The sequence below is a fragment of the Pipistrellus kuhlii genome, unplaced genomic scaffold, assembly GCF_014108245.1.
Source record: "Pipistrellus kuhlii isolate mPipKuh1 unplaced genomic scaffold, mPipKuh1.p scaffold_m20_p_7, whole genome shotgun sequence".
Taxonomy (NCBI): domain Eukaryota; kingdom Metazoa; phylum Chordata; class Mammalia; order Chiroptera; family Vespertilionidae; genus Pipistrellus; species Pipistrellus kuhlii.
In genome coordinates, this window is record NW_023425573.1 from 26110520 (window position 1) to 26135057 (window position 24538).

General features: G+C 53.6%; 1 protein-coding gene across 1 annotated transcript in view; it reads left to right on the forward strand.

Annotated features, from left to right (window-relative positions):
• Positions 1 to 3298: 3298 nt before the first annotated feature.
• Positions 3299 to 24538, forward strand: part of EFHD1 (EF-hand domain family member D1) — a 42821-nt gene continuing 21581 nt past the window's right edge. The window contains exon 1 of the mRNA XM_036420636.2: positions 3299 to 3687. Coding sequence (XP_036276529.1) covers positions 3380 to 3687 — 308 coding nt within the window. The 5' untranslated portion in view covers positions 3299 to 3379. The remainder of the gene's footprint in view (positions 3688 to 24538) is intronic.

Below are 24538 nucleotides of genomic sequence, written 5' to 3' on the forward strand. Positions count from 1 at the left end.
TTTCTAAAAATCAAAATAGAATTCATTGATGTGACAGAAATATGATTCCCTGGTGTCTCCAGGCTTTTGAAATCCTGAAGGGCTGAGCTACTAGTCTGTGTAGCAGAAATGTGGGTGAGGGCTGTGAGACGCTCCCCCAAAACACTGGCTTAGCCAGTGCCAAGGTGAGAGCTGGAGGGCACAGAGCATGCCTGTGGCTGGAACTCATCCCAGCCTGTGCAGTGCCTAAAGCAGCACCTCCTGGGTGCTTTAAGGCCATCTGTGGTCATTACATCCTTGTACAGCCTATGGGTAGTGTTAGGTGGCCGAAGGTTACGTAGTTTATCCACAGTCACACAGCTGATAAGGGACAGAGCCCGGATTTATACCACTCCTCGTTTCCTGTGGCAGGGCTCTTGGTTCCCTCTGAAGAGAAGAACCAGAATCATTTATTATTATAGAACCCAAAAGTGATCTCATCTGTGCTTTATATAAAGATGAGATGCAATGAAGTGTAATACGTCCAAACTTAAGACCTGCTCTCATCAGCAGGTGCCTGGCAACCAAGCAGGCTTTGGAACCTGGAAGATGTCCCCTCTGCAGGGAGAGGACAACCCCGCCGCTCCCTACCGCAGAGGCCCCAGATCGGAACAAGAAAGGACAGGTGGGACCTGCAACCAGTGTCGTAGTTTGGCCTTTATTTTAGGATTTTATCCCCAGCTCTAGCGTCCATGGAACACGGGGTCATATGTGGGCAGATGGACATGCCGTGTGGGGCAGTGGGGGAGGAGAGCTGGGGGAGGAGGAGGATTCAGAGCCGAAGGAGTGGAGGCCAGAGATGAGGCCAGACAGGAACTTCTCAGCAGCAGAACTTGAGGGTGAGAGTGAGGGAGCCATTGCTCTGATCTGCCCCCTAGTCTTGAGTTATCCAAGAGGGCAGCCAGGCACCAACTGTGGGTATTGAGCGTAGCTTGTCTGAATTGAGATGAGCTGTAAGTGTAAAATACACCCCAAATTTTGAAGCTTCGATATGAAATGAAATAATGTAAAATATCTGATGAATATTTTTATATTGGCTATATGTTAAGATGACAAATTTGGCATACGGTATATCAGGGTAAAGAAAATATATTAAAATGAATTTCACCATTTTTTTTTTCTTTTCATTTAAAAAAAACCCCAGGGTATTTAAAATACAAAATTACAACTAAAATTATGCTTTCTATTTCTATTGCATAGCACTATTTTGGACCAATTCCTCCTGCCTGGGTGAGTGAATGGGGGACAGGATGACAGGGTGGGGCCCCTAAAGAGAAAGGCATTGGTTGCCAGCTACAGTTGACCCCTGAACAAAGGGGTGGAGGATTAGGGATGCCAACCTCCCTTGCAGTTGAAAATCTGCATAACGTTTGGCTCCCCAAAAACGTAATCACTGTTGGTCAGAAGTTTTATGATAGCAGTCGATTTACTCATAGTTTGTATGTTGCATGCATTTTCACAATAAAGTAAGCTAGAGAAAGAAAATCATAAGAGAAAATACATTGACTTCATTTATTGGAGAAAATCCCCATATTAGGGGACTGACCAGTTCACACTTGTGTTGTGCAAGGGTCAACTATATTGCTCTTCCCGGCGGGAGATCTGTGCTAGTCTCATGCAGGAAGGATGGGGACTGGGAGCACTCCAGGGAGTGGAACCCAGAGTTGGCTGACGTGGCATTGGGGGGAAGGGCTCTCAAGGTTGGGAAGCAAATGGAATAGAATTATGTTCTTTTTAAAAATTTTTCTTTATTGATTAAGGTATCACATATGTGTCCTCAGCCCCCCTAGGATTATGTTCTATGGCCGTGCCCGGGGACCTCTTGGGTAATGGGACGGTCTGGCTTCCCTCCCCTCCACCTGCCAGGCTGAAAGAGAAAGGTGAGAAGACCCTGCTAGGGCCTGAGACATCCTGGGGAAAGCTGCCTGGATCACTGTAAGGATTTTCCAAACAGAACCCTAAAAAAGACCTCGACATCCTGGAGGAAAGAAAGAAGTAACTGAGGGCCTTCTGGAAACATCTAGGGGGAGAGTTAGAACGTAAGAGGAGGAAAGTAAGGTGATGCTGATAGCACAGGGAGGGATTTCTCCCGCTCCTGTGTGGGCCCTGCTCTGGGCCTGGTTCGCTGTTTGGCACCCTCACTTCCTGCTGGTCATTATGTTAATGACACCTCTCCGATGAGGCTTTTCCTGGCCATTTAACACATCAAATCAAATTGTTAAGTAGGGATGTTACGACATTTTTTTTGATACCTTTAATTCAAACGTAATATTTTTCCTAATTCCTTAAAAAAAAAATAGCCTTCCTCTCCCTCCTCATTAGACGCTTACAGAGGCCCACCATCCCTGCGGGACCTCTGCGTGCCCTACAGTCACCCCAAAGCCCCGCCCGGGTCTCTGGCGCCCCCCGCCGGTAGGGTCACAGGCATTCCAGCCTGAGCAGCCCCAGGGGCGGTCAGATCGGAGTCGGGCTGGGCTGGGGCAGATCTGTGTTTACAAGACATTTCTCCAGGCGTGGCTGATGTCACTGCCACCCGCTTCAGCCTTCCTGCATCAGCCTTCCTCGGGGAGAATGACGACTGCGCTTGTTTTGCCCTTTTGGTAAAAATGCGGATTTATTTTCGAGTGTCTTTCTCTTCCTGCTGAGCGTGTCACCGAAAAGCCGGGGCCCCTAGAGCCGCACAGGTCTCTGACCTCCGGGGCAGCCACGAGTTCCCTCTTGCTCCTGGTTCTCTTTTCTGTTTGTTTGTGTGTTTGTTTCCAGTACGTTTAGTTATGTTTTGCAAACATTTATTTTCAATGCGTGATTACAAAGCAGCTCCTCCGACCCGTCCCGCGCTCCCCGCGGGCGCCTCCGCCCTCAAACCTCAGAACCGATGGGTTGGGTGGCCCCCTGAGCCGTGGGGGCTTGTGGGTGATGCCCGGGGGCGCTGGGCTCCCGACCCCCAGCCTGTCCTGGGCCGCGAGCGCCTCCAGTTGGGGAAAGAGAAGGAACCGTCCGAACGGTCGTGAACCTTTCCCGTTGCCGCTCCTCCCCGGACCTCAGGGTCCCCGGCCTCCCGGCCTCTCCCCCCGCCCCGGAGCGGGCGTGGGCAGCGGGTCAGAGCGGGTCGGACGTCCGAAGCCTCGGGGAGCCGGGAGCGGCCGCGGTCCCGGGACGCGCGGACACCTGCGGCTCCGGCGAGGCGGGCGGGCGGTCCCCGAGCCCCGGCGCCTCCTTAAAGCCTCGGCTCCGCCCCGCCCTCCCGGCCCGCCCGGCAGTTCCACCCCAACCGCCGCCCCGCGCCGGGCACAGGCCGCCGAGCCGCGAGCCTGCGAGACGCGCGCGCCGGTCCGAGTCCCCGCGCCCCGCACACGCCGCGATGGCCAGCGAGGAGCTGGCGCGCAAGCTGCAGCGGAGACTGCGGGCCGCGGGAGCGCAGGGGGGCTGCCCGGAGCCCGCACCCCTCGCCGCCGCCGCCGCAGCCCCGGAGCCCGAGCCCGAGCCGCCCGCCGGGGCGCCCGCCGCCAGCGCCGACGCCGACGCCGAGCTGAGCGCGCAGCTGAGCCGCCGGCTGGACATCACCGAGGGCGCGGCGCGGCCCCGCCGCTGCAAGGTCTTCAACCCCTACACCGAGTTCCCCGAGTTCAGCCGCCGCCTCATCAAGGACCTGGAGCGCCAGTTCAAACAGTGAGCGCCCCCCGCGCCGCGCGCCCCGAGGGCCCCGCGCCCGGCACCGGGGAGGGGGCGCGGGGAGGCGGCGGAGGGTCCGTCTTTCGGGCCGGGAGTCCCGGGCTCGGCTCGGACGGGGAGGGTGGGTCGTGCGGGAATCCCTGGGGGTGCCCTTCGCCTTTTACTCAACGTCCCGGACCCCGCGCTCCCCAAGTCTATGCCGGCGCGGTGGGCAACCCGACCCCGGGGGCTGTGGGCACGGAAAGCAGGACCGCAGACCCAGCTCGGAATTGTCCCTTCCCCTGGGGCCGCGGAGCCCGGCTCCCGGGTCCTGGGGCCCCGGGCGGCCGCCGCGGGTCCCGCCCCCTCCGCAGCCCAGTCCTGCGTTTGCACCCGAGCACAACTTCTAGGAAACGGAGCTGCGCCGCACCTCACCTGCCAGCCTTTACCTCCCATGGGAGACATTAGCCCTGTTGTCCTTTATCTTTTAAAATAAAAGAGGAAAAGTTATCCTTGGCTGCCGCTCGGGGTCTGATGTACCAATAAGAGGTACATCAGAGGCTGAGAACGGGGAGTTGGTTAAACACTCCGCAAAACATCAGGGCGTTCCTGGAGCGAGCGGGTCCCCGAGCCTCCTGGGGGCGTCGCCCTGTCTGCAGGCGCAGCTGGTAGTCGTCCCCGTGGGGGCTCGCTCTTGTCCTGCTGTGTAAGCCCCGCCCGGCGGGGAGGGCAGAGCAGAGGGTCCCCACTACACAGGCTTGGAGCTTGGGAGCTACTGGGGCCTCAATGTTCTCATCTGAAGAATGGGAGCAATGATCGTTCCTGCCCTTCAAGGCCATAAATTATGTTGGCACACCGTAAGCTCCTAACCCAGCTATTAATATGACTTTCAGAATAGGGCCAGGACCAAAAAAAAAAAAAAAAAAAAAAAATGTCTGGGGGAGCGGAGGCCTCCAGCCAGGTCATGCTTGGGGCGTTTTTAAAGCGCTTGGAATGTTTGTCCTCCCCGTGGAGGTTCTATTTAAGGGCTCTGTGTGGCCGGCACTGGGTGGCTCAAGCCTGAGGCTGGGCTGCCGTCCAGCGCCAGCCCCCGTGGGGAGGTCAGCAGAGGCAGGCACCCGGAGGCCACCCAGCCTCCTCTGCTTGCCTGACACCCCAATTTCCGAACCCCTGGCTTCCAGGCACTGGTGTTGTCTGGTGTTGACACCTGATGGGGCAACGAAGGAAAGCTGAGTTGGGGCAAAAGAAATGCCTGCAACTGGGGCAGAGGTGGGAGGACAATCAGGGAGTGGTTCGTCAGAGTCCCTTGGATTTGTTTTGGATTATGCCCTTCACGGGAAGACCAGTAGTTCCCCCAGTCCAGTTGGATTCAGGGAGGGCATCTTGGGGACCTTCTTCAAGTTGCTTTGCAGTGATTTGGGTTTCATGTACTTATTTTTATTACTATAATTTTTTTCCCCTGCAGAAAAGTCTTTGAGAGGGTAAGTTTGTTAGTTGGCTGCCTACGAGTAGCAGAGGGAATAAGGCAGTGGGGTCAGGGAAGGCTGGATCCAGGTGCCCAGATGATGCCGACAGTGATTAGATTCTCTTTTTCTTAAGCCAACTATCTCTCTTTTGTCCATGCCCAGACCCTCGTTCCCCTATCCACCTTCAGGCCACCCAGACCCTACAAAAACAAGGATTCCTTGGCCCACCCCCTGAGCTTCCACACACTTAAGCATCTTCCACCTGAGCTAATGATCATCCTGCAGGTGCTTCTCCCAGTTCCCCACATCTGGGAGCAGCTGGAACTTTGCTCTCCCTGCCTCACCAAGGTCAGGGCTCCTCTGGTTGGGAGATTTTATCACTTAAGTGTTCATCCACCCTCGGTGCCTAGAACATGGCAGAGACTGTAGTTGACAGACACACCCCTCATCTTATGAAAGGGCCCTGACTACACCCGCCCAGGCAGGCGACAAATCCCCAAATGCAGTGGTGCTGGTCCCTCTGCCTTGGTAGTCACATGGTGCTCTCCCTGCATGTGTCTTCATGTGGCCTTCTTATAAGGACACTAGTCATTGGATTTATGGCCCACCTTAGTCCAGTGTGATTTCCTCTTAATTTATTACATCTGCAAACTCTATTTCCAAATAAAATCACATGCTGAGGTTCTGGATGACCATGAATGGTGTTTTTTTTTGGGGGGGCGGGGGGGCGGCTATCCAACCCATTATTGTGAGTGAGCAGAGAAACCCAAACCATGGGGCACCACGAGCGTTTCCTCCCCACCTTCTGGGTGGTATGGGGAAAGTCCGCTCAAGGATGCCCTCAGATTTAGGCACGTCAGGCTCCTAACCAATTTAGGTTATCTGAGGGAGTTAGGGAGGTCAGAGACCTAACCAAAGCCAGCATGATCCCACCCCCAACAGAAGAGGACCAGTCTCCCCGTAGCCCAGTCCTAATCCAAACGGAGTTGCCATCTAACTGTAAGAACAAAGCCAAACCAATGGAAACCCCCCAGTGGTGCCAGGTGTGCAATTACTTTCAGTAGGAATTTTCTTTTAATAAGAGTTTCTAGATTCAGATTTTGATGTCACTTGGAGTTTGCTCAGAACCTGACTTGGCTGGTACAGAGCACACTCATTCTTTCGTCGGGGGCTAGAGAGATTCACATAGATAACTCTCTGAAGATATCTATTCATGTAGATATATCTGCAAAACATGCTTTGAACTTTTAAAGGCGATTTCTTGTATTTAAAAGTATCTTGCCTGGGGATTTCTTACATTTTTCAAGATTAAAACACACATACACACACACACACACACACTCACTCACACCCCAAACAACTGGATCTCCTTCAGGGCCTGTGAGCGTGTTGGATTCTTGGCATGGGGTCATTTGTCTTTGTATCCTGGCTCCTCAATGGTGAGTTGTAGAATAAAGAGAATTTTCTAATGAGTGTGGGAAGCCAGAGGCGTCACCGACCGGGCCAGAGAAAGTTCCCTCTCCGTTTCCAAGTGTGTTACTAGATAGCCTGAGCCTACAGAATAGTGGCCTGATTTTAAACGAAGAGTGAGAAGGCCCAGAAGAAACTGACTCTACAGTGTGTGTCCAGGGCTGTAACAGGAGCTGGCGGAGTGGTCAAGGTTAGACAGGAAATTTCAATTACCCTGGACCCAAGCCAGGGGCCTCTTTCAAAGGGGGAGGTAACGAGGGCAGCCACTTAAGGGCAGGACCCAAAAGCAACATCTGAAAATGCAGCTGCGGTGTGTTTGCAGCGTTTTAAAAGCTTGTGTTTCAATTCCCCAAAGAGAGGGTGGGAAGAGGAGCATTTGGCTGTGGGAAGGCTGTCTTTTTATTAAGAATCCGAAATGATGATGTCACGAACACCCTGCCAACACCCAATTCCCCGGGTCACCATTGAGCCCCGAAAAGAAGAGGTTGTCTTGGAACTTTTCCCCCCACCCCCCAGCTTTCCTTTTCTCCTTCCCCTCTGAGGGTGGGGGAAAGGGGGCGTGGGACTGGAGGCATTTTACCAAAGAGGTGAAAGGAGCCTTCTTAAGGAGGTTTGTACTGGGGGGTAGAGGTGAGGGGCCTCACCCAAACTCATCCACGTCTTTTGAGTGAGTTGACTTTAGAGATTGGGAAGGACATGCAAGTAAATGGGAGCTGAGCGCTCTCGCCCCCTGAGGGGAGGGGAACGTCTGGCCTGCCTGCCGCTGCAGGCACAGGAATGCCCTTGGGTTTGAACGGTCTCACCTGCACTGGATTTGCACATTGGACTGTGCTGCGTGGCGGTGGGGTGAGGGAACCCAGGCTTGTTTGAATTCCTGGGGGGTGTTCAGCCAGAACCCAGGCTGGCTTCTGTTGCGAGGCCTTGGTTTCTGGCAGAAAGTCAGCGTGACGTGGAGCTGCTCCTTCGCCCGTGAGCGCTGCTTGTTTTCATTTGCCAGCAGCGCGGCGAGGCGGTGAGCGCGGTGCAGGGGCTCCTGCGGTGCACAGCGCCTGGTAGTTCTCTCTTTGCTGGAGTTTTCTCCCTCCTCTCTCTCAGAAGTGCCCTCCACCCTCCTATTACAGAAGCCATCTCATCTTATAAGACTTTGAAATTGAGTGAGTTATGAAAGACTTACATTATGTAAAAAATATATATATTAGTTAACAAGTGCCTAATTCAAGGTTGTACCGTCCAGGGGACTCAGACTCTCAGCCCTGAGGTCCCCCCCCATCTCAGTCTAACTAGGAAGTAGAAATACCTTCTCTATTGAGTTTGGGGGTGTCTGGTTTACCCGGGGCTGCATCGTGCTTGCTTTTGCAGTGTGGCTGAGCCAGTGGGTCTCAGGAGCTGGGGACTGCCAGGCTGGTCTGCCTCGGGGAACACGTGCTGAGGTCAGGAGCCCAGCATACCCTCAGGTTTTGTGAATGTTTGCGTTTAGCTTGTTGTTTCATGGAATGTGCATCTCAGGCAGCCTTGCACACAGACACATGTCTATATACCTGTGACACCCGTGCTCTCTCTCGCATACCTCTGACGCACTCACAGAGCTTGGCCTCCATGGCATTCTGCAGTCCTCCTGGAAAAAGCCTCTGTTAGCCTCCTGCTTCTGTTTCCCTTGAGTGTTGATGATCAAAGACCCCCTGGTCCTAAATCCTAGATGCTCCTGGCGGGGCGGGGCGGGGGGGGAAGGGGGGCTATGTGCAGGGACGTCTGAGTGGTTAAAGCCTGACCCGGAATCTAACTAGCAACCTTCGGTGCCCAGTAGGACAGGATGATGCCCATCCAACTGAGCCACACCAGCCAGCGCTCAACAAACTTAACAGCGACTCAGGTTTAACAGGATGCTGCTTGACAGGGGTGGACGGAAGTCCTGGAAAAGCCACCCGCCACCCGTGTACAAGGCACCCCAGCCGACCCTGTGAGGATGTTGCATTCTGCTGCTTTCGTAGCAGGAGGTCCTGGCATTTCTGGACACAGTCAGAGAAGAGCAGCCAGCCAGTATTGGGAAGGAATTCAGACGGAGGCTTCTGGAGCCAGAGGATGGGGGGCTGAGAGCTTAGAGCACATGTGTCAAACACAAGGCCCGCGGGCCAAATCCGTCCCGCCAGGCCTTGCAATGTGGCCCGCACCGCGCTGTCATTACTGCACTCCGCTGCGTTTCCATCACAATGACAGTTTATGACTGTTCAGTAAACCATTCGGCCCGCGATTTAGGCTGGATTTTAGATTTTGGCCCCTTCTCTGATTGAGTTCGACACCCCTAGCTTAGAGCGTTGGGGGGACCTGCGTGACCTCAGAGGGTAGAAGGTGGGCCACATGGTTCCGTGGTGGACTCATCCCTCCTTCCTCACTTCTGGTCATTGGCCTGGGGTTTCCCTCGCTGGAGCTGACCTCAGTTCCTGAGGCGGAAAAGAGGCAGAAGCTGGCGTCACCAGTGCTACGTTCTGCACCCTCAGAAGGGTTGCCATGGTGTTGCTTCCCCTGAGAGGTGGTCCAAGATGTGTCTGAGCCAGGCTACGGTCAAGCTCTGGAGGGGCTTACAAACCCCAGGCGGAGAGGAAAACTTGGGGCACAGAGACCTTGGCCTTGGGTGTCTGCCTCCTTGAGCCTCTTGGTTAGAGAGAGCGCCTCCCCCCCCCCCCCCCAAGTCTTCAGATCCTCCGAGGGGCTCATGACCCGTTTCCCCAGACATAGTTAAGACCCATTGGTTTGAAGAGAAAGCGGAGATTAGAATCTCACAGCTTAAAGAAAACACATTTTTTCCATTATAAAAGTATGTTTCCTGTTTAAATTTTCTTGTAAAACAGTAGAGATATTTATGTACGACTTCAAGAACGGAAGCCTCATGCTGTTCCGTTCCCGAGGGATCCCTGCCAGCAGGTTAGGTGTCTGTTCCTAAACAGGGCGCTGAGACGGGCTGTGCCGTCCTGTCGTGTGTTAGGTGGGGGGCCTTTGGCTAAAGTGGCAGAAAACCCTGCCCCGAACTCACTGATGAGTAAAGAAATGCACCAGCTCACATGACGGGGACCCAGAGAACAAGGAGGCCCTGGGCCCTGTTGACTGCTTCCATCAAGGACTAGGGTCCGGTCCTTCTCTGCCGTCTACCACTCTCTCTGTTGGCTTTGTCTGTGCGCTGATAGCAAGATGGCCAGGCTTTCCAAGTCACATCCAAGCAGGAAAGACCTGGGGTTCTTCTCAGCAAGGAGGAAATCTTTCCCAGGTCTTCCCCTACGCCGGCCTCTGGCTTCCCATGGCCAGCACTGGGTCTTGGGCCCACCCAGCCCAGAGGAAGGCGATGACCGTGATCAGACCACAGTAGGGCTCCCTTCCCAGCGGGGCCGGTCCCGGGCCACAGTGGGAGTTCTGTCATTGAGGAGGGAAGGGGCCCCTGTGTCCTTCGGGTCTTTTCCTGAGCCGTGTGCTCTCTTCTGTCCCTCTGTGAATTTGTGCACATGAGACGGGCTTCGTCACAGGCTTGGATTCCCGAGACCAGGTAGCAAGCAGCCCATTCCCAGGGGCTCCTGAATGCCTGAGTGTAGAGGTTGTTTCTCTGGGACACTCACGTGTGCTGTTTTTAGTGGAGACCCCTATGGTCTCTCTCTACATGTGGTTGTGGCTCCCGGGCAGCTGGGAGCGCTGTGTGTGTGTGTGTGTGTGTGTGTGTGTGTGTTTGGGGGTAGAAGGTGTGTGTCTGAGTCAACATTCCCTAGGCCTGGGGTCGGCAGACTGCAGCTCTTTGGCCCCTTGAGTGTGGCTCTTCCACAAAATACCACGGCCTGGGAGAGTCTATTTTGAAGAAGTGGCGCTAGAAGAAGTTTAAAAAATTTGGCTCTCAAAAGAAATTTCAGTGGTTGCTCTGTTGATATTTGGCTCAGTTGACTAATGAGTTTGCCGACCACTGCCCTAGGCCAACTCAGCAAGACGGCTTTTGCCCGAAGTAGTTTTCACCTTACAGAGAGCCTGACATTGCTGGGCCCCCGCCTCTGCGCCTGGAGGGCCAGCTGGCTTCCTGGGCAAGTTGATCGGGGACACTCCTCACCTGCATTCTCTTCGAACACTCTTTGCTGATGCCTCCCCCGCTTCTCCCTCCTCTCCCCCCAAACCTCCTCTCCTCTCCATCCTCACCAGCCTCTGAGTCCCTCCGTTCGGGAGGGGCTGCAGAGGGAGAGTTGGTGAGTGTGTGGAGCCAGCCACCGTCTTTGGCTGGGAGTCGAGTGCGTTGAGGGCCCTCGTTCCTTTCAGCGCTGCCTGGGGTCCTGTTGCTAGGGCCCCTGTCTCGGCATGGAGGCCTTTGTACAAGGCGTGGGTGGAAGGGTGTGGGGTGTCTGGGCCTGGTTTTATCCTCTTTTCATCTGAGCCCCGGCTCCCCCGTGAGGGCTGAATGAAGGTGCATTCTTTGCTTTGGGGGGGTAAGGACTGGGTTGCTAGTGCCAGCAGCAGCCTCCTTGGCCAGTTCCCGGTTCCAGGCCAGCGGGAGCCTTGGCGAAGCAGGGGCAGGACAGAGCAGTGGATTCCCTCCAGCCTCGCTGGGGTCTGATTCCGAAGGGATGACCCCACCTCAGGTGGGTGGTGTAGCTGCATGGTCTCTCACCGTGCAAGGCTGCCCTGGGGCGCCAACAGGCTTCAGCCCTTTGCCAGCGTGGACCTGGTTTGTGGGAAATAGGAGGACGCACTTTGGGGCTTACATATTGCCACGTGCCCAGGGCTGGCCCCTCCACCCCATCCTGGTGGGAATGGCAGGGGGACCTGAGGCTGCAGCTGGACCCACAGCCCCACCGAGCTCTGCTCACTAAACACCCACTGTGCCTGGGACAGTGGTCCCCAGCCATTACCTCTCCAACAAGAAGATCTGGCTGCTGGCCACCCAGCTCTGTGCCCAAGGGACCTGGGGAGCTCTGTCCCTGCCTTGGGGAGGTGCTGTCCCACTCTGCGGAGCGTGACCCCCCGTGACAGGGTCTCTGCCCCCCCCCCCAAATGCCTCATGCTTGCCCCCGCCCCCCTCCCGACCCTGCCCTACCACAAAGGCCAATGTTACTGAGCACTGGGCTCCCCGACCCCACCTGACAACATTGCTTGCAGAGTGCCTACTGTGTGCAGGCACTGCTTTTGCACATCAGAATCACTGAGGTGGGCACTGTCATCACGCCCCTCTTACAGACGAGGAAAGTGGGACACAGAGAAGCTAAGTAACTTGCCCAATGTCACAGGGTGGAAGTGGTGAGATTGGAACCCAGGCCACCTGCACGCTTGTTCCCTGTGCCGGTGAGCTTCCCTCGTCAACAAATATCATTCCACTCCCAGCTTCTTAGGCTCCAAATCTCAGCTGTCCTTGGCAACCTTCCTCCCCCTCCACAGCCAGGTGGGGCCACGTGGGGCACATTCTCTGCGGGCCTCCTGACCTCCTGGTCTCACGGGACCACCTGCCCGACTGTCCTCCTCCCATCCATCCTCTTGCCAGAGCCCAGATCTCATTGCAGTACCTTGTTTTCCTTTTCAGAACCTTTGGGGACAACGTACAACATTCAGTAGCTCCCTGTGGCCCAGGGAACAAAGTTCCTCATCAGGACTCTAGGCCAGGCCCTGCCAGCTGCTGAATTCCTCTCACCCAGTTCCCCCAGCCTGGCCCTCCTCTTGCTGGCCTGATGCCCCCCACCTCTCTCCCACACCCTGCATTGTCTAGTTGATTGCACTTAGTTGTTATTATAGAACTGTCTGTTATTGTTGATTTTGTGAGGTTCCCCCTCCTGCTTCATAGGGTTTGCCCTGGGAAGGCAGGGTTGGGTCCTTTTTTTTTTTTTTTTAAATAAATTTTATTGATTTTTTTACAGAGAGGAAGGAAGAGGGACAGAGAGTTAGAAACATCGATGAGAGAGAAACATTGATCAGCTGCCTCCTGCACACGCCCTACTGGGGATGTGCCTGCAACCAAGGAACATGCCCTTGACCAGAATCGAACCTGGGACCTTTCAGTCTGCAGACCGACGCTCTATCCACTGAGCCAAACCGGTTTTGGCCCTTAAAAAAAAAAAAAAAAAAAAAAAAAAAAAATATATATATATATATATATATATATATATATATATATATATATATATATATAATTGATTTTTTTACAAAGAGGAAGGGAGAGAGACAGAGAGTTAGAAACATCAATGAGAGAGAAACATCCATCAGCTGCCTCCTGCACCCCCCCCACTGGGGTTGTGCCCACAACCAAGGTACGCCCTTGACCGGAATCGAACCTGGGACCTTCCAGTCCTCAGGCTGATGCTCTATCCACTGAGCCAAACCGGTTTTTGGCAGGGTTGGGTCTTTGTGGTTGTGTGGCTAACTTCTTCCCCCTTGGCCTCCGGTCACCCCAGGGCCAGGCCCAGGGCCGTAGGAGGGCAGGGGTGCCAGGATCCCAGCAGAGGGTCTTCTCTGGAGCTGCAGCGAGGCCCTAGTGAGGGCCCCCGGGGAGCTGGGCAGAGCTCAGGGCCGTCAGAGGAATGGGAGCCCTCAGCGGGGTGGTACAGTTCCTTCTAGCTGTGACACGGACCACATGCCACACGGGCACACGCCTGTAAGTGAGATGTGGAAAAAGGTAAGTGACCACCTTCTCAGGTTGTCCCCAAGATCGCGTGACTACTCGGTGTGCGGTCACAGCCTTAATTAGGTCACGCCAGTCCCAGCCCCATGTTCTTTCCACTCAGGGAGCTGCCGGTCCCTCCGGCCCGCAGGGCCACTGGATTTAAGGTGGTGCCAGCCCAGCGCAGGGACACAGGAGAGGGACAGGCGGCAGCGAAGCAGTGGGTGCAGAGCCAGACTCGGAGGGCGGCAGCCAGTGCTCTTCCTCCCGGTTTAAAGCCACAACCTCATCCTCCGCTGCCCACTTCAGCTCCCCCGAGACCTGTGCCTCCCCCTGGCCATTTCCGCCCAGACTCCTCCTGGTCTTGGGGGTCAAGAGGGGCGGGGCACTGCGGGGCTGCCCCAGGCCAGACCAAGTCTGGGTATGAAAGCCCCGGGTTGTTTGGGGGGACCCAAACAGGGCTCCCGGGAATTCCCAGAGCTGGGTTTCCAGGGGCTCCTCTGCCTGGTTGTCTGGCCCCTCAGGACTTCTGTGGGGAAAGTTGGGAGCTAAGGGGAGGCACCCCTTTACTGCACTTTCACAGCAAAGAACCCACCATCACCCGTCTCATCTCGACTTCCCTGATCAGAAGAGCCTTTTACCCGCCCCTCCTTCCCCCCTCCCCCCAATCAGTCTTTGTCCAGAGAGGCTTCCCTTGGGACCCGACTGTTGTGTCCTCACAACCTCCCTCCTTTCCTCTCACCTCCTTTCAGGATGGATTGCCTGGAATTCGATTCCCAGACCCACTCACCCCATTCCCCTGTCCCCAAACAGTCCCAGTCCATATTTGCCCAAACCCAGCAAGAGTGCCCCAATTTCCAAAGGCCTAAGGGAGGAGGGGGGGCCCAGGATGAGGGTCTTTCTCTTTAAAGAGATAAAAGCAACCAAAACCAGGAACGGGAGCCCTCGTTGATGAGCTGAGCGTTTCTCTGCCTTCCTTTCATTTTGGCAACAACTAGACAAAAGAGGAATTGGCAGCCCAGAGAGTTCGAGTAACTTGCCCAGGGACACACAGCACATGAGGTCACCAGGGGGCTGAGCCAGGGGAGTCTGACCGCAGGAGCACACGCCCAGCCACCGCTGTCTTCCACCTTCCTCAGGAGGGGCCCCTCCAGGCTCCAGGAGGAGGGATTGTTGCCGTTACACTTGCGTCGCTGAGCCAGAAGCTCTCCAGGGCTCTTCCTTCTGCACCCCACCGTTCCTTCGTGGTCAGAGGGCATTTGTGCCTTCAGTGTGGCTGAAATTCTGTGCCACTGGCCTGCTATGGCATTGTCTCCGGCACGTTCCTTTGGGGATGGCCATGGGGACTGGTTGGCTTTGTCTCCACTCTGGGTTGCTGGCATCAGCCGGAGGGTTGTACTGAGGTCTTCCCACTATTGCGTTATGGCAACCAGTGCAAGAGCATGAGGCTGGGCCTGGCGGCTTAGTGCCGCGAGCTGCTGCTGTGCCAGAACCCCTTGCCGTCTCTCTTCCTGAATCCACGGGGCAGTCCCGAGTAGGGCCACTCCCGGCATGCGTTTGGGACTAAGTAGACTTCCCTGATTGCACTGAAGCCTGAGTAGCAGCCGCCTGGCTCTGCCTCGCCTCTGCTGTCTTGTGAGGTGCTGAGCACACAGTTGGTGTTCTGTAGTGGGGGAGCTCAGCTCGAACCCCACTTTTTAAAAAGAGGGGGAGAGAGAGAGAGAGAGAGAGAGAGAGAGAGAGTGAGAGTTAGTTTTGTTTTCTACTTTTTTATGCATTCATTGGTTGATTCTTGTATGTGCCCTGACAAGGGATCGAACCCACAACCTTGGCCTATCGGGACAATGTTCTAATAAACTAAGCTATCTGGCCAGGGCTGCCCCCACTTTCCTTTATGAGCTTTCAGACTGTGTATGATGTGTGGAACTATAGGGTGCTGTGGCTGACGGTGGGGACAAGACCCAGACTCCACTGGTCTCCTGCAGCCTGCCAAGAGGTTGGTTGGCCTTGTGCCCGAAAAGGAAGGAATTGGCCAGAATGAGCACTGGCCGTGCACAGAACAGGTGAAGCTGGCGTTCACCTGTACCCAGTACAGCTCCCACCTCACCATTGCCCTCCCCCCCACCCCCCTGCATCCCTCCATGGCTAGGACTACATGGCGTTCCCCCACTGGGCCCCCTGCCTTAGTCTGCTCATCTCCCACCCCTCACAAAACCCATTCTGCTCACAGAGCTGAGAGGTCTTTCTGAAACAGCTCTCTGATGCTGCGTCTCTGCCTCAGACTCTTTGAGGGTCGCCCCCTGTTGCCCTTTGGCAGACACAACTCTCCCAGGATGCTTTGTGAGAGTGGGCCCTGGGCTGCCTTCTGGGACATCCTGGCACCTCTGGACTAGACTGGTGATGGTGGCTCCCTCTCAGCGCATTTGCTCCTCTGTCCCCGCACCTCCTTCCACTCCAGCTCTGCCCAAGTTCCGGCCTTATCACAGCTCAACTGTCTCTTTGTCCCTCGGCTTCCCGCTGGGACTGGTCTTTGTGCTTTCCTCCTGCTGGGGAGTGGCCCCAGGTAGCTGGGAGCCCGGTGGTGAGTGAGAGGGTGAATAGAACTTGACAAAGCTCATTGGACGAAGCTGGCTGGGAGCAGCCTGATTGGAAATCAAAGACCTTGGGCTCCAGCCTTCGTACTTAACTCCTGCGAGTCCCCCGGGCCCTGGCTCAGAGCCTGCTTACTCTTACCTTTGCAGGCAGTGGTCACACACGTGGAGATCTGGTTTCCCTGCAGCAAACAGGAAGGAAAGAAGGAAGGAAGGAGCAGCAGATGACTTGACAGCTGGGAGCTGGAGGGGGACCCACACAAAGACTAGGAAACCAGAGACTGAGCGAACGGGCCACCGGGGGAGTCTGGAGGAGGAGGGGCGGTCCTGTGACCTTGGGGAGTCCTGACGCTCATGTGGCTAGGCCCAGCTAGGGATCCGCACAGTGAGAAGGTGGGGGCCCCCCAGGAAAGGCCACTCGCCTTGGGGATAGTCTGGCACAGTGCCTTTCTCCTGCTTGAAAGAGCCTGGGCACCAGCAGGAATGGGGCCTGATACTGCGTTTCTAACAATCCTGGGTGACCTGGTCCCGGGACCACACCTTGAGTAGCCAGCCCCTGCCTGTTTGAAATACACGATTTCCACACGAGGCCTTTTGAAAGACAAGTGGGGGTGTCCCGATGCCCTGGTCAGGTCTGAGGCATGATCCCCCAACACTAAGGCATTTTCTGGGGCACTGCCACCCCCTGAGAGCCCCCTTCGGAGGGGCCCCTGGGGAGTTTCTGATGGCTGAGCCTTAGACGGACAAAAGCTGGCGGCTTCTTTCTTCCATTAAGGCAAGATTATTTGTGTGCTGAAAACCAAGAACACCCAGGGGCTCCGCTCAGCGGGAGCCCAGTGATTCGTGGAAAAAGGAGCTGCCGGCTCTGGGCCCACACTGGAAACTGGCCCTCGCCCCCTTGCTAGCGGCCTTTGGTGGGTGAGGACTCGGCGCCACTGGCCCCTCTGGGGGCTTTTCTAGGTCACAGGCACACACAGCCGTGTGTTCAGAGATCTCAGCCTGGCCTTGCTCACCCACCCAGTCAGTAAAGAGTGGGCCCTTGGGAGCAGACCTGGTCCTCTGACATAGGATGGCTGGGCGGGTCCCTCGGTAAGGGCTGGCGGAGCGTCAGGGCAGGGAGCACCGCAGGCTGTGGATTTGGGTTCCCTGCAGAACGCTAAGGTGGTGGGGCCTGCTTGAGGCCTGGTTGGGTGTGGGCAGCAATGCAGAGCAGAAGCCCTGGAAGCTGTCAGCTTCCTCTTCGTGGCTGCAGACAGGCACTGCTTTTAGAAACAGCTCCCTCTCGCTGGCTGCTTCCCAGGTGCAGGGCCCAGTGCAGGCGTCTTACCTCCGTTTGGCCCCTCTCCCGCCCCGCGCAGCACAGATGGCTCTCACACCCCGTCTGCAGAGGGCCCCCAGCCCAGGCCTCTCCCAAGTGAGTGGCAGGGCTGAGCTTGAACCCGGCCTGTGTCAGCAGGGCCATCTCGTGTTGCTCAGACCAGCCTCTCCCTAACAAAACCTGGAGAGCAGACAGATGACAGGGACTGAGGACATTTTAAAGATTTAAAAAAATATTTACTTATATGTGTGTGTTTTTATTTTATTTTATTGTTTTCAGAGAGAGGAAGGGAGAGGGAAAGAGAGATAGAAACGTCAGTGATGAGAGAAAATCATCCACCCACTCCCTCCCACAGACCCCTTAACTGACTGAACTTGCAACCCGGCAAGTGCCCTGACTGGGAGTCCACTGTCAACCTTTTGGTGCACGGGCCCACGCCCAACCCTGAGCCATGCTGGCCAGGGCAGGGCCCAAGACATTTTAAAGCAAAAACATGGGGAAAGGTCACCAGTCCCGAGGAGGGCTAGCGGGAAGCCCCAGGAAACACAAAAGGGTGCTAGGTTTTGGGATTACATGTGGTTTTTCTTTAATATCCCGGGTTGTCTTTAATAAGAAATTGCTGGGTTAAAATTTAAATGCTAAGAAAAAAAAAGGAGCTAAGATATTAGTAGTGGGGAGCCAAGGGCTTAAGGGAGTTCTAATATAAGCCTGCAGGCATTTGAAAGATGTAAACCGTGGGGAGGAAAAGAAAACAGTTTGATGGTTTGAAATGGTGGGGGTGTGGCTGCAGGGTTAGGCCAGGCTTAGAGAGAGAGAGAGAGAGAAAGCCCTAGTGAGGCTCAGGGCTGGGATCCTGCCCTCGGGGCCTCCCTGGGCCTGGTCCCCCTCCTTCTCCTGGCCTTCCCTTCCCAGGCTCCCCTGTGACCTGGTCCCACATCCCAGTGCTGGGAAGTGACATCTGTCTCTGGGGGCGATGCCTGGTGGGTGGCCCTGCCAGCGGGGCAGTGTGGGCGGGCCTGACGTGGGCAGGCTGTTCTAGGTGCTGCTTCCTTTTCTCGGGGCTGGGTTCCAAAGTGCAAGGAACGTGACAGCATTTTCATGGGGCAGGCAGCAAAAGCGTTTTCTAGGATAAGGAGGACATACCCAACTCCATTCGCCTTCTCCACAGGCCCCAAAGTCTGAAGAAAGATGAGCGGTTGTCAGCCGCCTTGTCTAAAGGGGCTGCCACACTGCCGTGGCCTCGGAAGAGGGCCTCTGAGCACAGGGAAGCAGGCTTTTGTGCCCTCTGGGCCAGCCGGGGCCCCTCCGCTCAGCGTCTGCACCTGCGGCCGTACCCACCGTGGGATGTGGGAATAATGTAGGGAATCTTAAGCCTTCAGAAAGGCCCTGATCTTTTTAACACCCGACTTCCCCAGAAACTCCTCTGTACCTTAGCTTTGGCTAACCTGTCTCTGGGAACTGTCCTTGGAGGGGCAACCTTGGCATTGTGTAAGGACTGGCCTGCTACTAAATCTTCCTTCCCCAGAACCTGCCTCTGCTGGCCATGCCTCCCAGCCCCAGGGGTGGGCTGCAGGCTTGGGCATCAGGATGGATGTCCTCCTTGTTCACCTCACCAGGCCCTAGTGACCTTGGGCTGGTTGACCTTGATGGGCCTGGTTTCTTCATCAGCTAGACAATACTACATCCCTCAGAGGGTGTGTTGGAAGTGGGGTGGGGGGTTAAATCAGTTTAAATTTATTTCAAGGGCTTGACTGGTGAGACTTTCTCCAAATGTTTATAAGATGGCAACCTCAGTTTTCTCTTGGCCAAGAACGAATGACTTTGCATCTCTGGGCAGTCCGAAGCATCGTGCGTTAAGACCAAAATCAGAACCCACCCACATTCGGGACTCAGCAATGTAGCTCACTTCTGCCAAAGGCTCCACATGTGAATTGTAAGAGGTGTAAACCTCACAGTTGCAGTAGGATCTGTGCATTGGGACATTGAGTAGGCACGGTGCCCCCTGGCCCGCCTTCAAGTTGAGGGGCACATGGTAAACTGTTAACTATCATTTTTGCGTTCTCTACACCCACGTAGAGCCAAGCTCCTGTCTGGAAGTCCCAGGCTCATCGGGACCCACACAGGACCTGGCTTTGCTGCCTACCTCAGCTGCTGCCATCCATCAAGCGGGTGACTCATCACCACTTTACAGAACTGTTGAGTTCAGCGAGGCGATTTAGCACAGTGCCTGTGCTCACAATAAAACAAGAAACAGGTGGCTATTATTAATTCTTCATGGGACGGGTAAAGATGAAAAGGATTGGAATATGAGACAATGCGTCGTGAACTGCAGAGCAGACCGGTTTCAGTTATTAGGCTCCCTGAATCCCACTGTGTGTGCTGCACACATATATCGTCTTAGATGCTGGGAGAGGAGCAGACAAAACAGTAAAATGACAGGGCACTTGGGAAGTCTTTTTGCCTCTCTTGCAAAAGCAGGCCCTGAAGAAAGGGACTGTGGACAAACCCTCCTAGACGACCTGAATGATCAATGCCAGCTCCACCGGGAGGGGTGAAGATGCCACTACTGGGACCACTTTATAGTCCTGCCAGGACTTACGGAGATGGCACTGGGCCGGTGCTTCCAGCAGGAGCAGTGAAAGCAGCCTTCGCTGCGTCCCAGGAGTGAAGGCGGTGGCTGGCTCATGACCCCTGCCTTCCCCGTCTTTCTTGGCCTGGGAGATGTCCCCTCTTTGTCTACACGCTGTCTATTCTTCTGCCAAGCTGGTGGCTCACAGTGGACCCCAGTGGGGCTGTGGCTGCGGCTTTGGCTCTTTCTTCTGTCTGGGATCTGCCCCCTGGGGCAGGTACGAGTGGTCAAACCAAACTTTCCTGCCCAGTCACAGAAAGTGGAATTCCTTAACCTGTTTCCAGGCTGTGTTGAGTCCCTTTCTGACATATTTGTCCTTTTTCTTAAGTCTGGAGAATGTTTGAAGCTTCAGGGCCTAAAAATAAAGGTTTTTTAAACCTTCTGAACTCCTCTCAATCACAATCCAGATGAAAAAAAGAACACCAGCCGAAACTGGTTTGACTCAATGGATAGAGCATCGGCTTGGGGACTGAAGGGTCCCGGGTTCGATTCCGGTCAAGGGCATGTACCTTGGTTGCGGGCACATCCCCAGTAGGGGGTGTGCAAGAGGCAGCTGATCGATGACTCTCATCGATGTTTCTAACTCTCTATCCCTCTCTCTTCCTCTCTGTAAAAGAATCAATAAAATATATTTAAAAAGAAAAAAAGAAAAAAAGAAAAGAACACCAAAAAACAAAAACAAAAACAAAACAAGAAGAAAATCTCCAAGCCCCTCTCCACGCATGGCCTGCTATCCACAGCCCCTCTGTGCTGTGGGTGGGTGGGTGAGGGGGGAGCATGTTGCTCCAGGTTAGGGGAGCAGGGAAACCCTGGTCCTCGTTTCTCCCCCCCTACCAACCCCCCCACACCAGAACAAATTCCTGCTTTGTTCCCCGATCTTGTCTCATCTCCTTCCTCGCCCCTGTTTACCTCTTCTTCCTGGGCCTCCCTCAGTCTTTTCACCTAAGTTTCGGGGCTGCTCCTTTCCTGCCTTCTCTTTTCCTTCCTTAACGTTCAGACCCTAACCCTCTGGGCGTCAGCCCCCAATGGTTCCCACCTTGAATGCACCCCTTCCCCCTTCGTGGCTTTGGTTTCCTCCGCAAACTTGGGTGGATTGCACGCAGTGCGCTGAGCAGTGGGTGGAGGCCATTCCATTCAAAATCTCAGCATGGAAGCGGCTGTGCTGGTCGTGTAACTAGTCGCCCTTCTGGAATTGCCCAAGGAAGTGTCTCCCAAAGTTAACTCTCTGGCACCCCAGGGTGTCAGTTGTGCCTCCTCTGGTGGAAATTTCCCAGATGCAGAGACCTGTGGTCAGACGAGTCTGTGCGCCCTTTTCCTCTGCTAAATCTCAGACACATGACCGCATGGAAGGTTCTGGAAAGTTCCACACTAAAGAGGCCTGTTTACTTTGACTAGGACTCCCTGTAACGGAGCCTGTGCCGGTGGCCTGTTTGTAAGAGCTCTCCTTTCTCAGGTCTCCTCCTCGTCGCCTGTTTTTGCCAGAGCGCTCTTCCTTGTGTTGGCTAAGCACAGAGCCCAGTCCTCGCCGTCCAGAGGTTCCCAGGAACTAAATGCACAACCTGAGGATAGCTCTCTGCTTCCCGGCGCCAAATGCTCCAGGTTCCTTCCACTCTAATCCTGGTGTGGTCTTACACCATCCCCCTTCCTGGGTGCTCCCCACTGACCAGGCCCATAGGCCTCGGTGTTGGGGTCAGCCTGGAGTGGAGCAGACTGGGGAGTACTGCGGCCCCCCTTGTCCAGGATTGGGAACTTTTCCTTCTCGCCGTCATGATTTTACCCGTGGGTTTTGGGCAGCCCCCAAACTCACTGGCATCCGGCAAATCTCCAAATGTCATCACACAGAGCCCTTTCCTCCGAGACCTGCACTTGAGAAGTGGGTGTGGAGGACTTAGTTTTGCGATCTTGCCTTTAAAAAAAGTTGTGATAAAGCCGAAACTGGTTTGGCTCAGTGGTAGAGCGTCGGTCTGCGGACTGAAGGGTCCCGGGTTCGATTCCGGTCAGGGGCATGTACGTTGGCTGCGGTCACATCCCCAGTAGGGGGTGTGCAGGAGGCAGCTGGTCGATGTTTCTCTCTCATCGACGTTTCTAGCTCTCTATCTCTCTCCCTTCCTCTATGTAAAAAATCAATAAAAATATATTAAAAAAAGTTGTGATAAGGTATAAACTTTACTACTTTACTCATTATTAAGTGCACAGTTTCAGTGGCATGATGTGTATTCACATTGTTGGGCAACCATCACCATCATCCATCTCCACAATTCTTTTCATCTTGTAAAACTGAAACTCTGTTAGCAAAAACAAGGAAATAAGAGCACCTCATTTCATTCCCACCACCATTCTACTTTCTGTGAGTCTGACTATTCTAGGTACCTCCTATAAGTGGAATCATACAGTATTTGTCCATGTTGTAGCATCTGCCAGAATTTCCTTTCTTTTAAAAAAAAACAAACAAAAAAACCATATTATTATATGTTTAGAGTAAAGGAGAGGGATAAAGAGAAAAAAACATCAGTGAAAGAGATAGATCCATAGACTGCCTCCTGCATGCCTCCTACTGAGGATTGAGCCCACAACCCAGGCATGTGCCCTGACCGGGAATCTAACCAATGACCTCCTGGTTCATGGGTTGATGCTCAACCAACTGAGCCAAACCAGCTGGGCTCTTTCCTTTTTAAAACTGAATAATATTCCGTTGTAAGTACACACCACATTTTGTTTATTTAGTCATCCATCGATGGGCATTTGAGTTGTTTTCACCTTTGAGTATTGTGAATAATGCTGCTAGAACATGTTCGAGTCCCTGCTCTCTTTAAAATATATTTTTACTAATTTCAGAGAGGAAGGGAGAGGGAGAAAGAGAAACATTAATGATGAGAGAGAATCATTGGGGATGTGCCCTGACCTCTTGGTTCATAGGTCGATGCTCAACCACTGAGCCATGCCGGCCGGGCCGAGTCCCTGCTCTCAGTACTGTTGGGTGTACACCCAGAAGTGGGGTTGCTAGGTAATGTGTGCTCTCCTTGCTCTGTTTTATCCTGGACATCACAGCTTGCTGAGATCTTTTAGGCCTCGCTTCTGCCCCAACTTTGTGTCACCAGCAGATTTGGTAGTTGGCACCTTTCTAGGTTGCTCTACAACCAATAGCAAACCCCCCTGATTGTAAAGGCACCTGTGACCTGTTTATCTTTCCCCCAGCAGCCTATCAGAGGGGCCTTGCTCACCCTGGCAGAGATAACGGGTTAGCAGTGGTTTTCTGAGGGACTAACTTGACAATCTTGTTTCAAAAGAAAATGAACATGTGTCTCAGCAATTCCACTCTTGGATATATACCAAAGGGAAATGAAAACGTATGTCTGCACAAAAATTTGTACGTGAGTGTGGTAGCAGCATTGTTCATAACAATCAAAAGTGAAAACAACTCAAATGTTTATCAACTGATGAATGGATAAGTAAAGTGTGGTATATTTATACAATAGGACATTATTTAGCAATGAATAAAAAGGAATAAAGTGCTGATTAACATATGCCACCTTGAAAACATTATGCTAAATGAAAGAAACCAGATACAAAAGGTCACATATGGGATGATTCCATTTATCTGATAGGCAAATACATAAAGACAGAAAACAAACTAGTAGTTGCTAGGGTGTGGTGTGGGGGAGAGGGGAGTGGGAATAACCATACAGATTTGTTTTTGGGTGACGAAAGTGTTCTGGAGTTAAATAGTGATGGTGGCTGCACAATCTTGTGAATTCAAATTTTAAAAATTAATTTTATAATATACACTGAGTGGCCAGATTATTATGATCTCTGAATGCATAATAATCTGGCCACTCAGTGTATATCTTATATAATAAAAGGCTAATATGCAAATTGTCCCCTCAACCAGGAGTTCGACCATCAGGCAGGTCGGCCAACCTCCCATATCCCCTCCCCCTAGCCAGGCTGGCTGGACCCCACCCATGCACAAATTCATGCACTGAGCCTCTAATATATATATATATTATATATAATGTATATATATGTGTGTGTGTGTATGTGTATATGTATATGTATATGTGTATATACTGAATGGCCAGATTATTATGCGTTCAGAGATCATAATAATCTGGCCACTCAGTGTATATCTCCTTAAAGCCGTTATTTTAAAAAGAAATTAAAACCGAGTAAATAAGGCCCACCCCTGAATTATATTTATTGAACTGATGGCAATCATTGCTTCCTTTTTAAAGGGCTCACAAACAATCCTTTGGTAATACTAGATCCTGGACTGGTCCATCTGTGATTCATACATGCTGCCCCCTTCCTGGAAACCCAGAAGAACCTTGCTCCTTCCAGACCTGGACACCTGTTTTGTCCTTAAGAGTCCTTGGTGTCGCCGAAGCTGGTTTGGCTCAGTGGTAGAGCGTCAGTCTGTGGACTGAAGGGTCCCAGGTTCGATTCCGGTCAAGGGCATGTACATTGGTTGCGGACACATCCCCAATAGGGGGTGTGCAAGAGGCAGCTGGTTGATGTTTCTCTCTCATCAACGTTTCTAGCTCTCTCACTCTCCCTTCCTCTCTGTAAAAAATCAATAAAATATATATTTTTTAAAAGAGTCCCTGGTGTCACCAGCAGATCCAGGGGTCTTGCCTGCACCCAGTAGCACTTGTACTGTGATTCTCCCAGGCAAGGAGGCAGTGCTTAGTGAGAGCACAGAGCTGCTTGAGTTGGAAGGTGCCAAGCAGAAGGAGGTTGCGTCAGCGAATTCCAGAGGGGGACAGACAGTGGGTGCTGTTGGAGATCAGA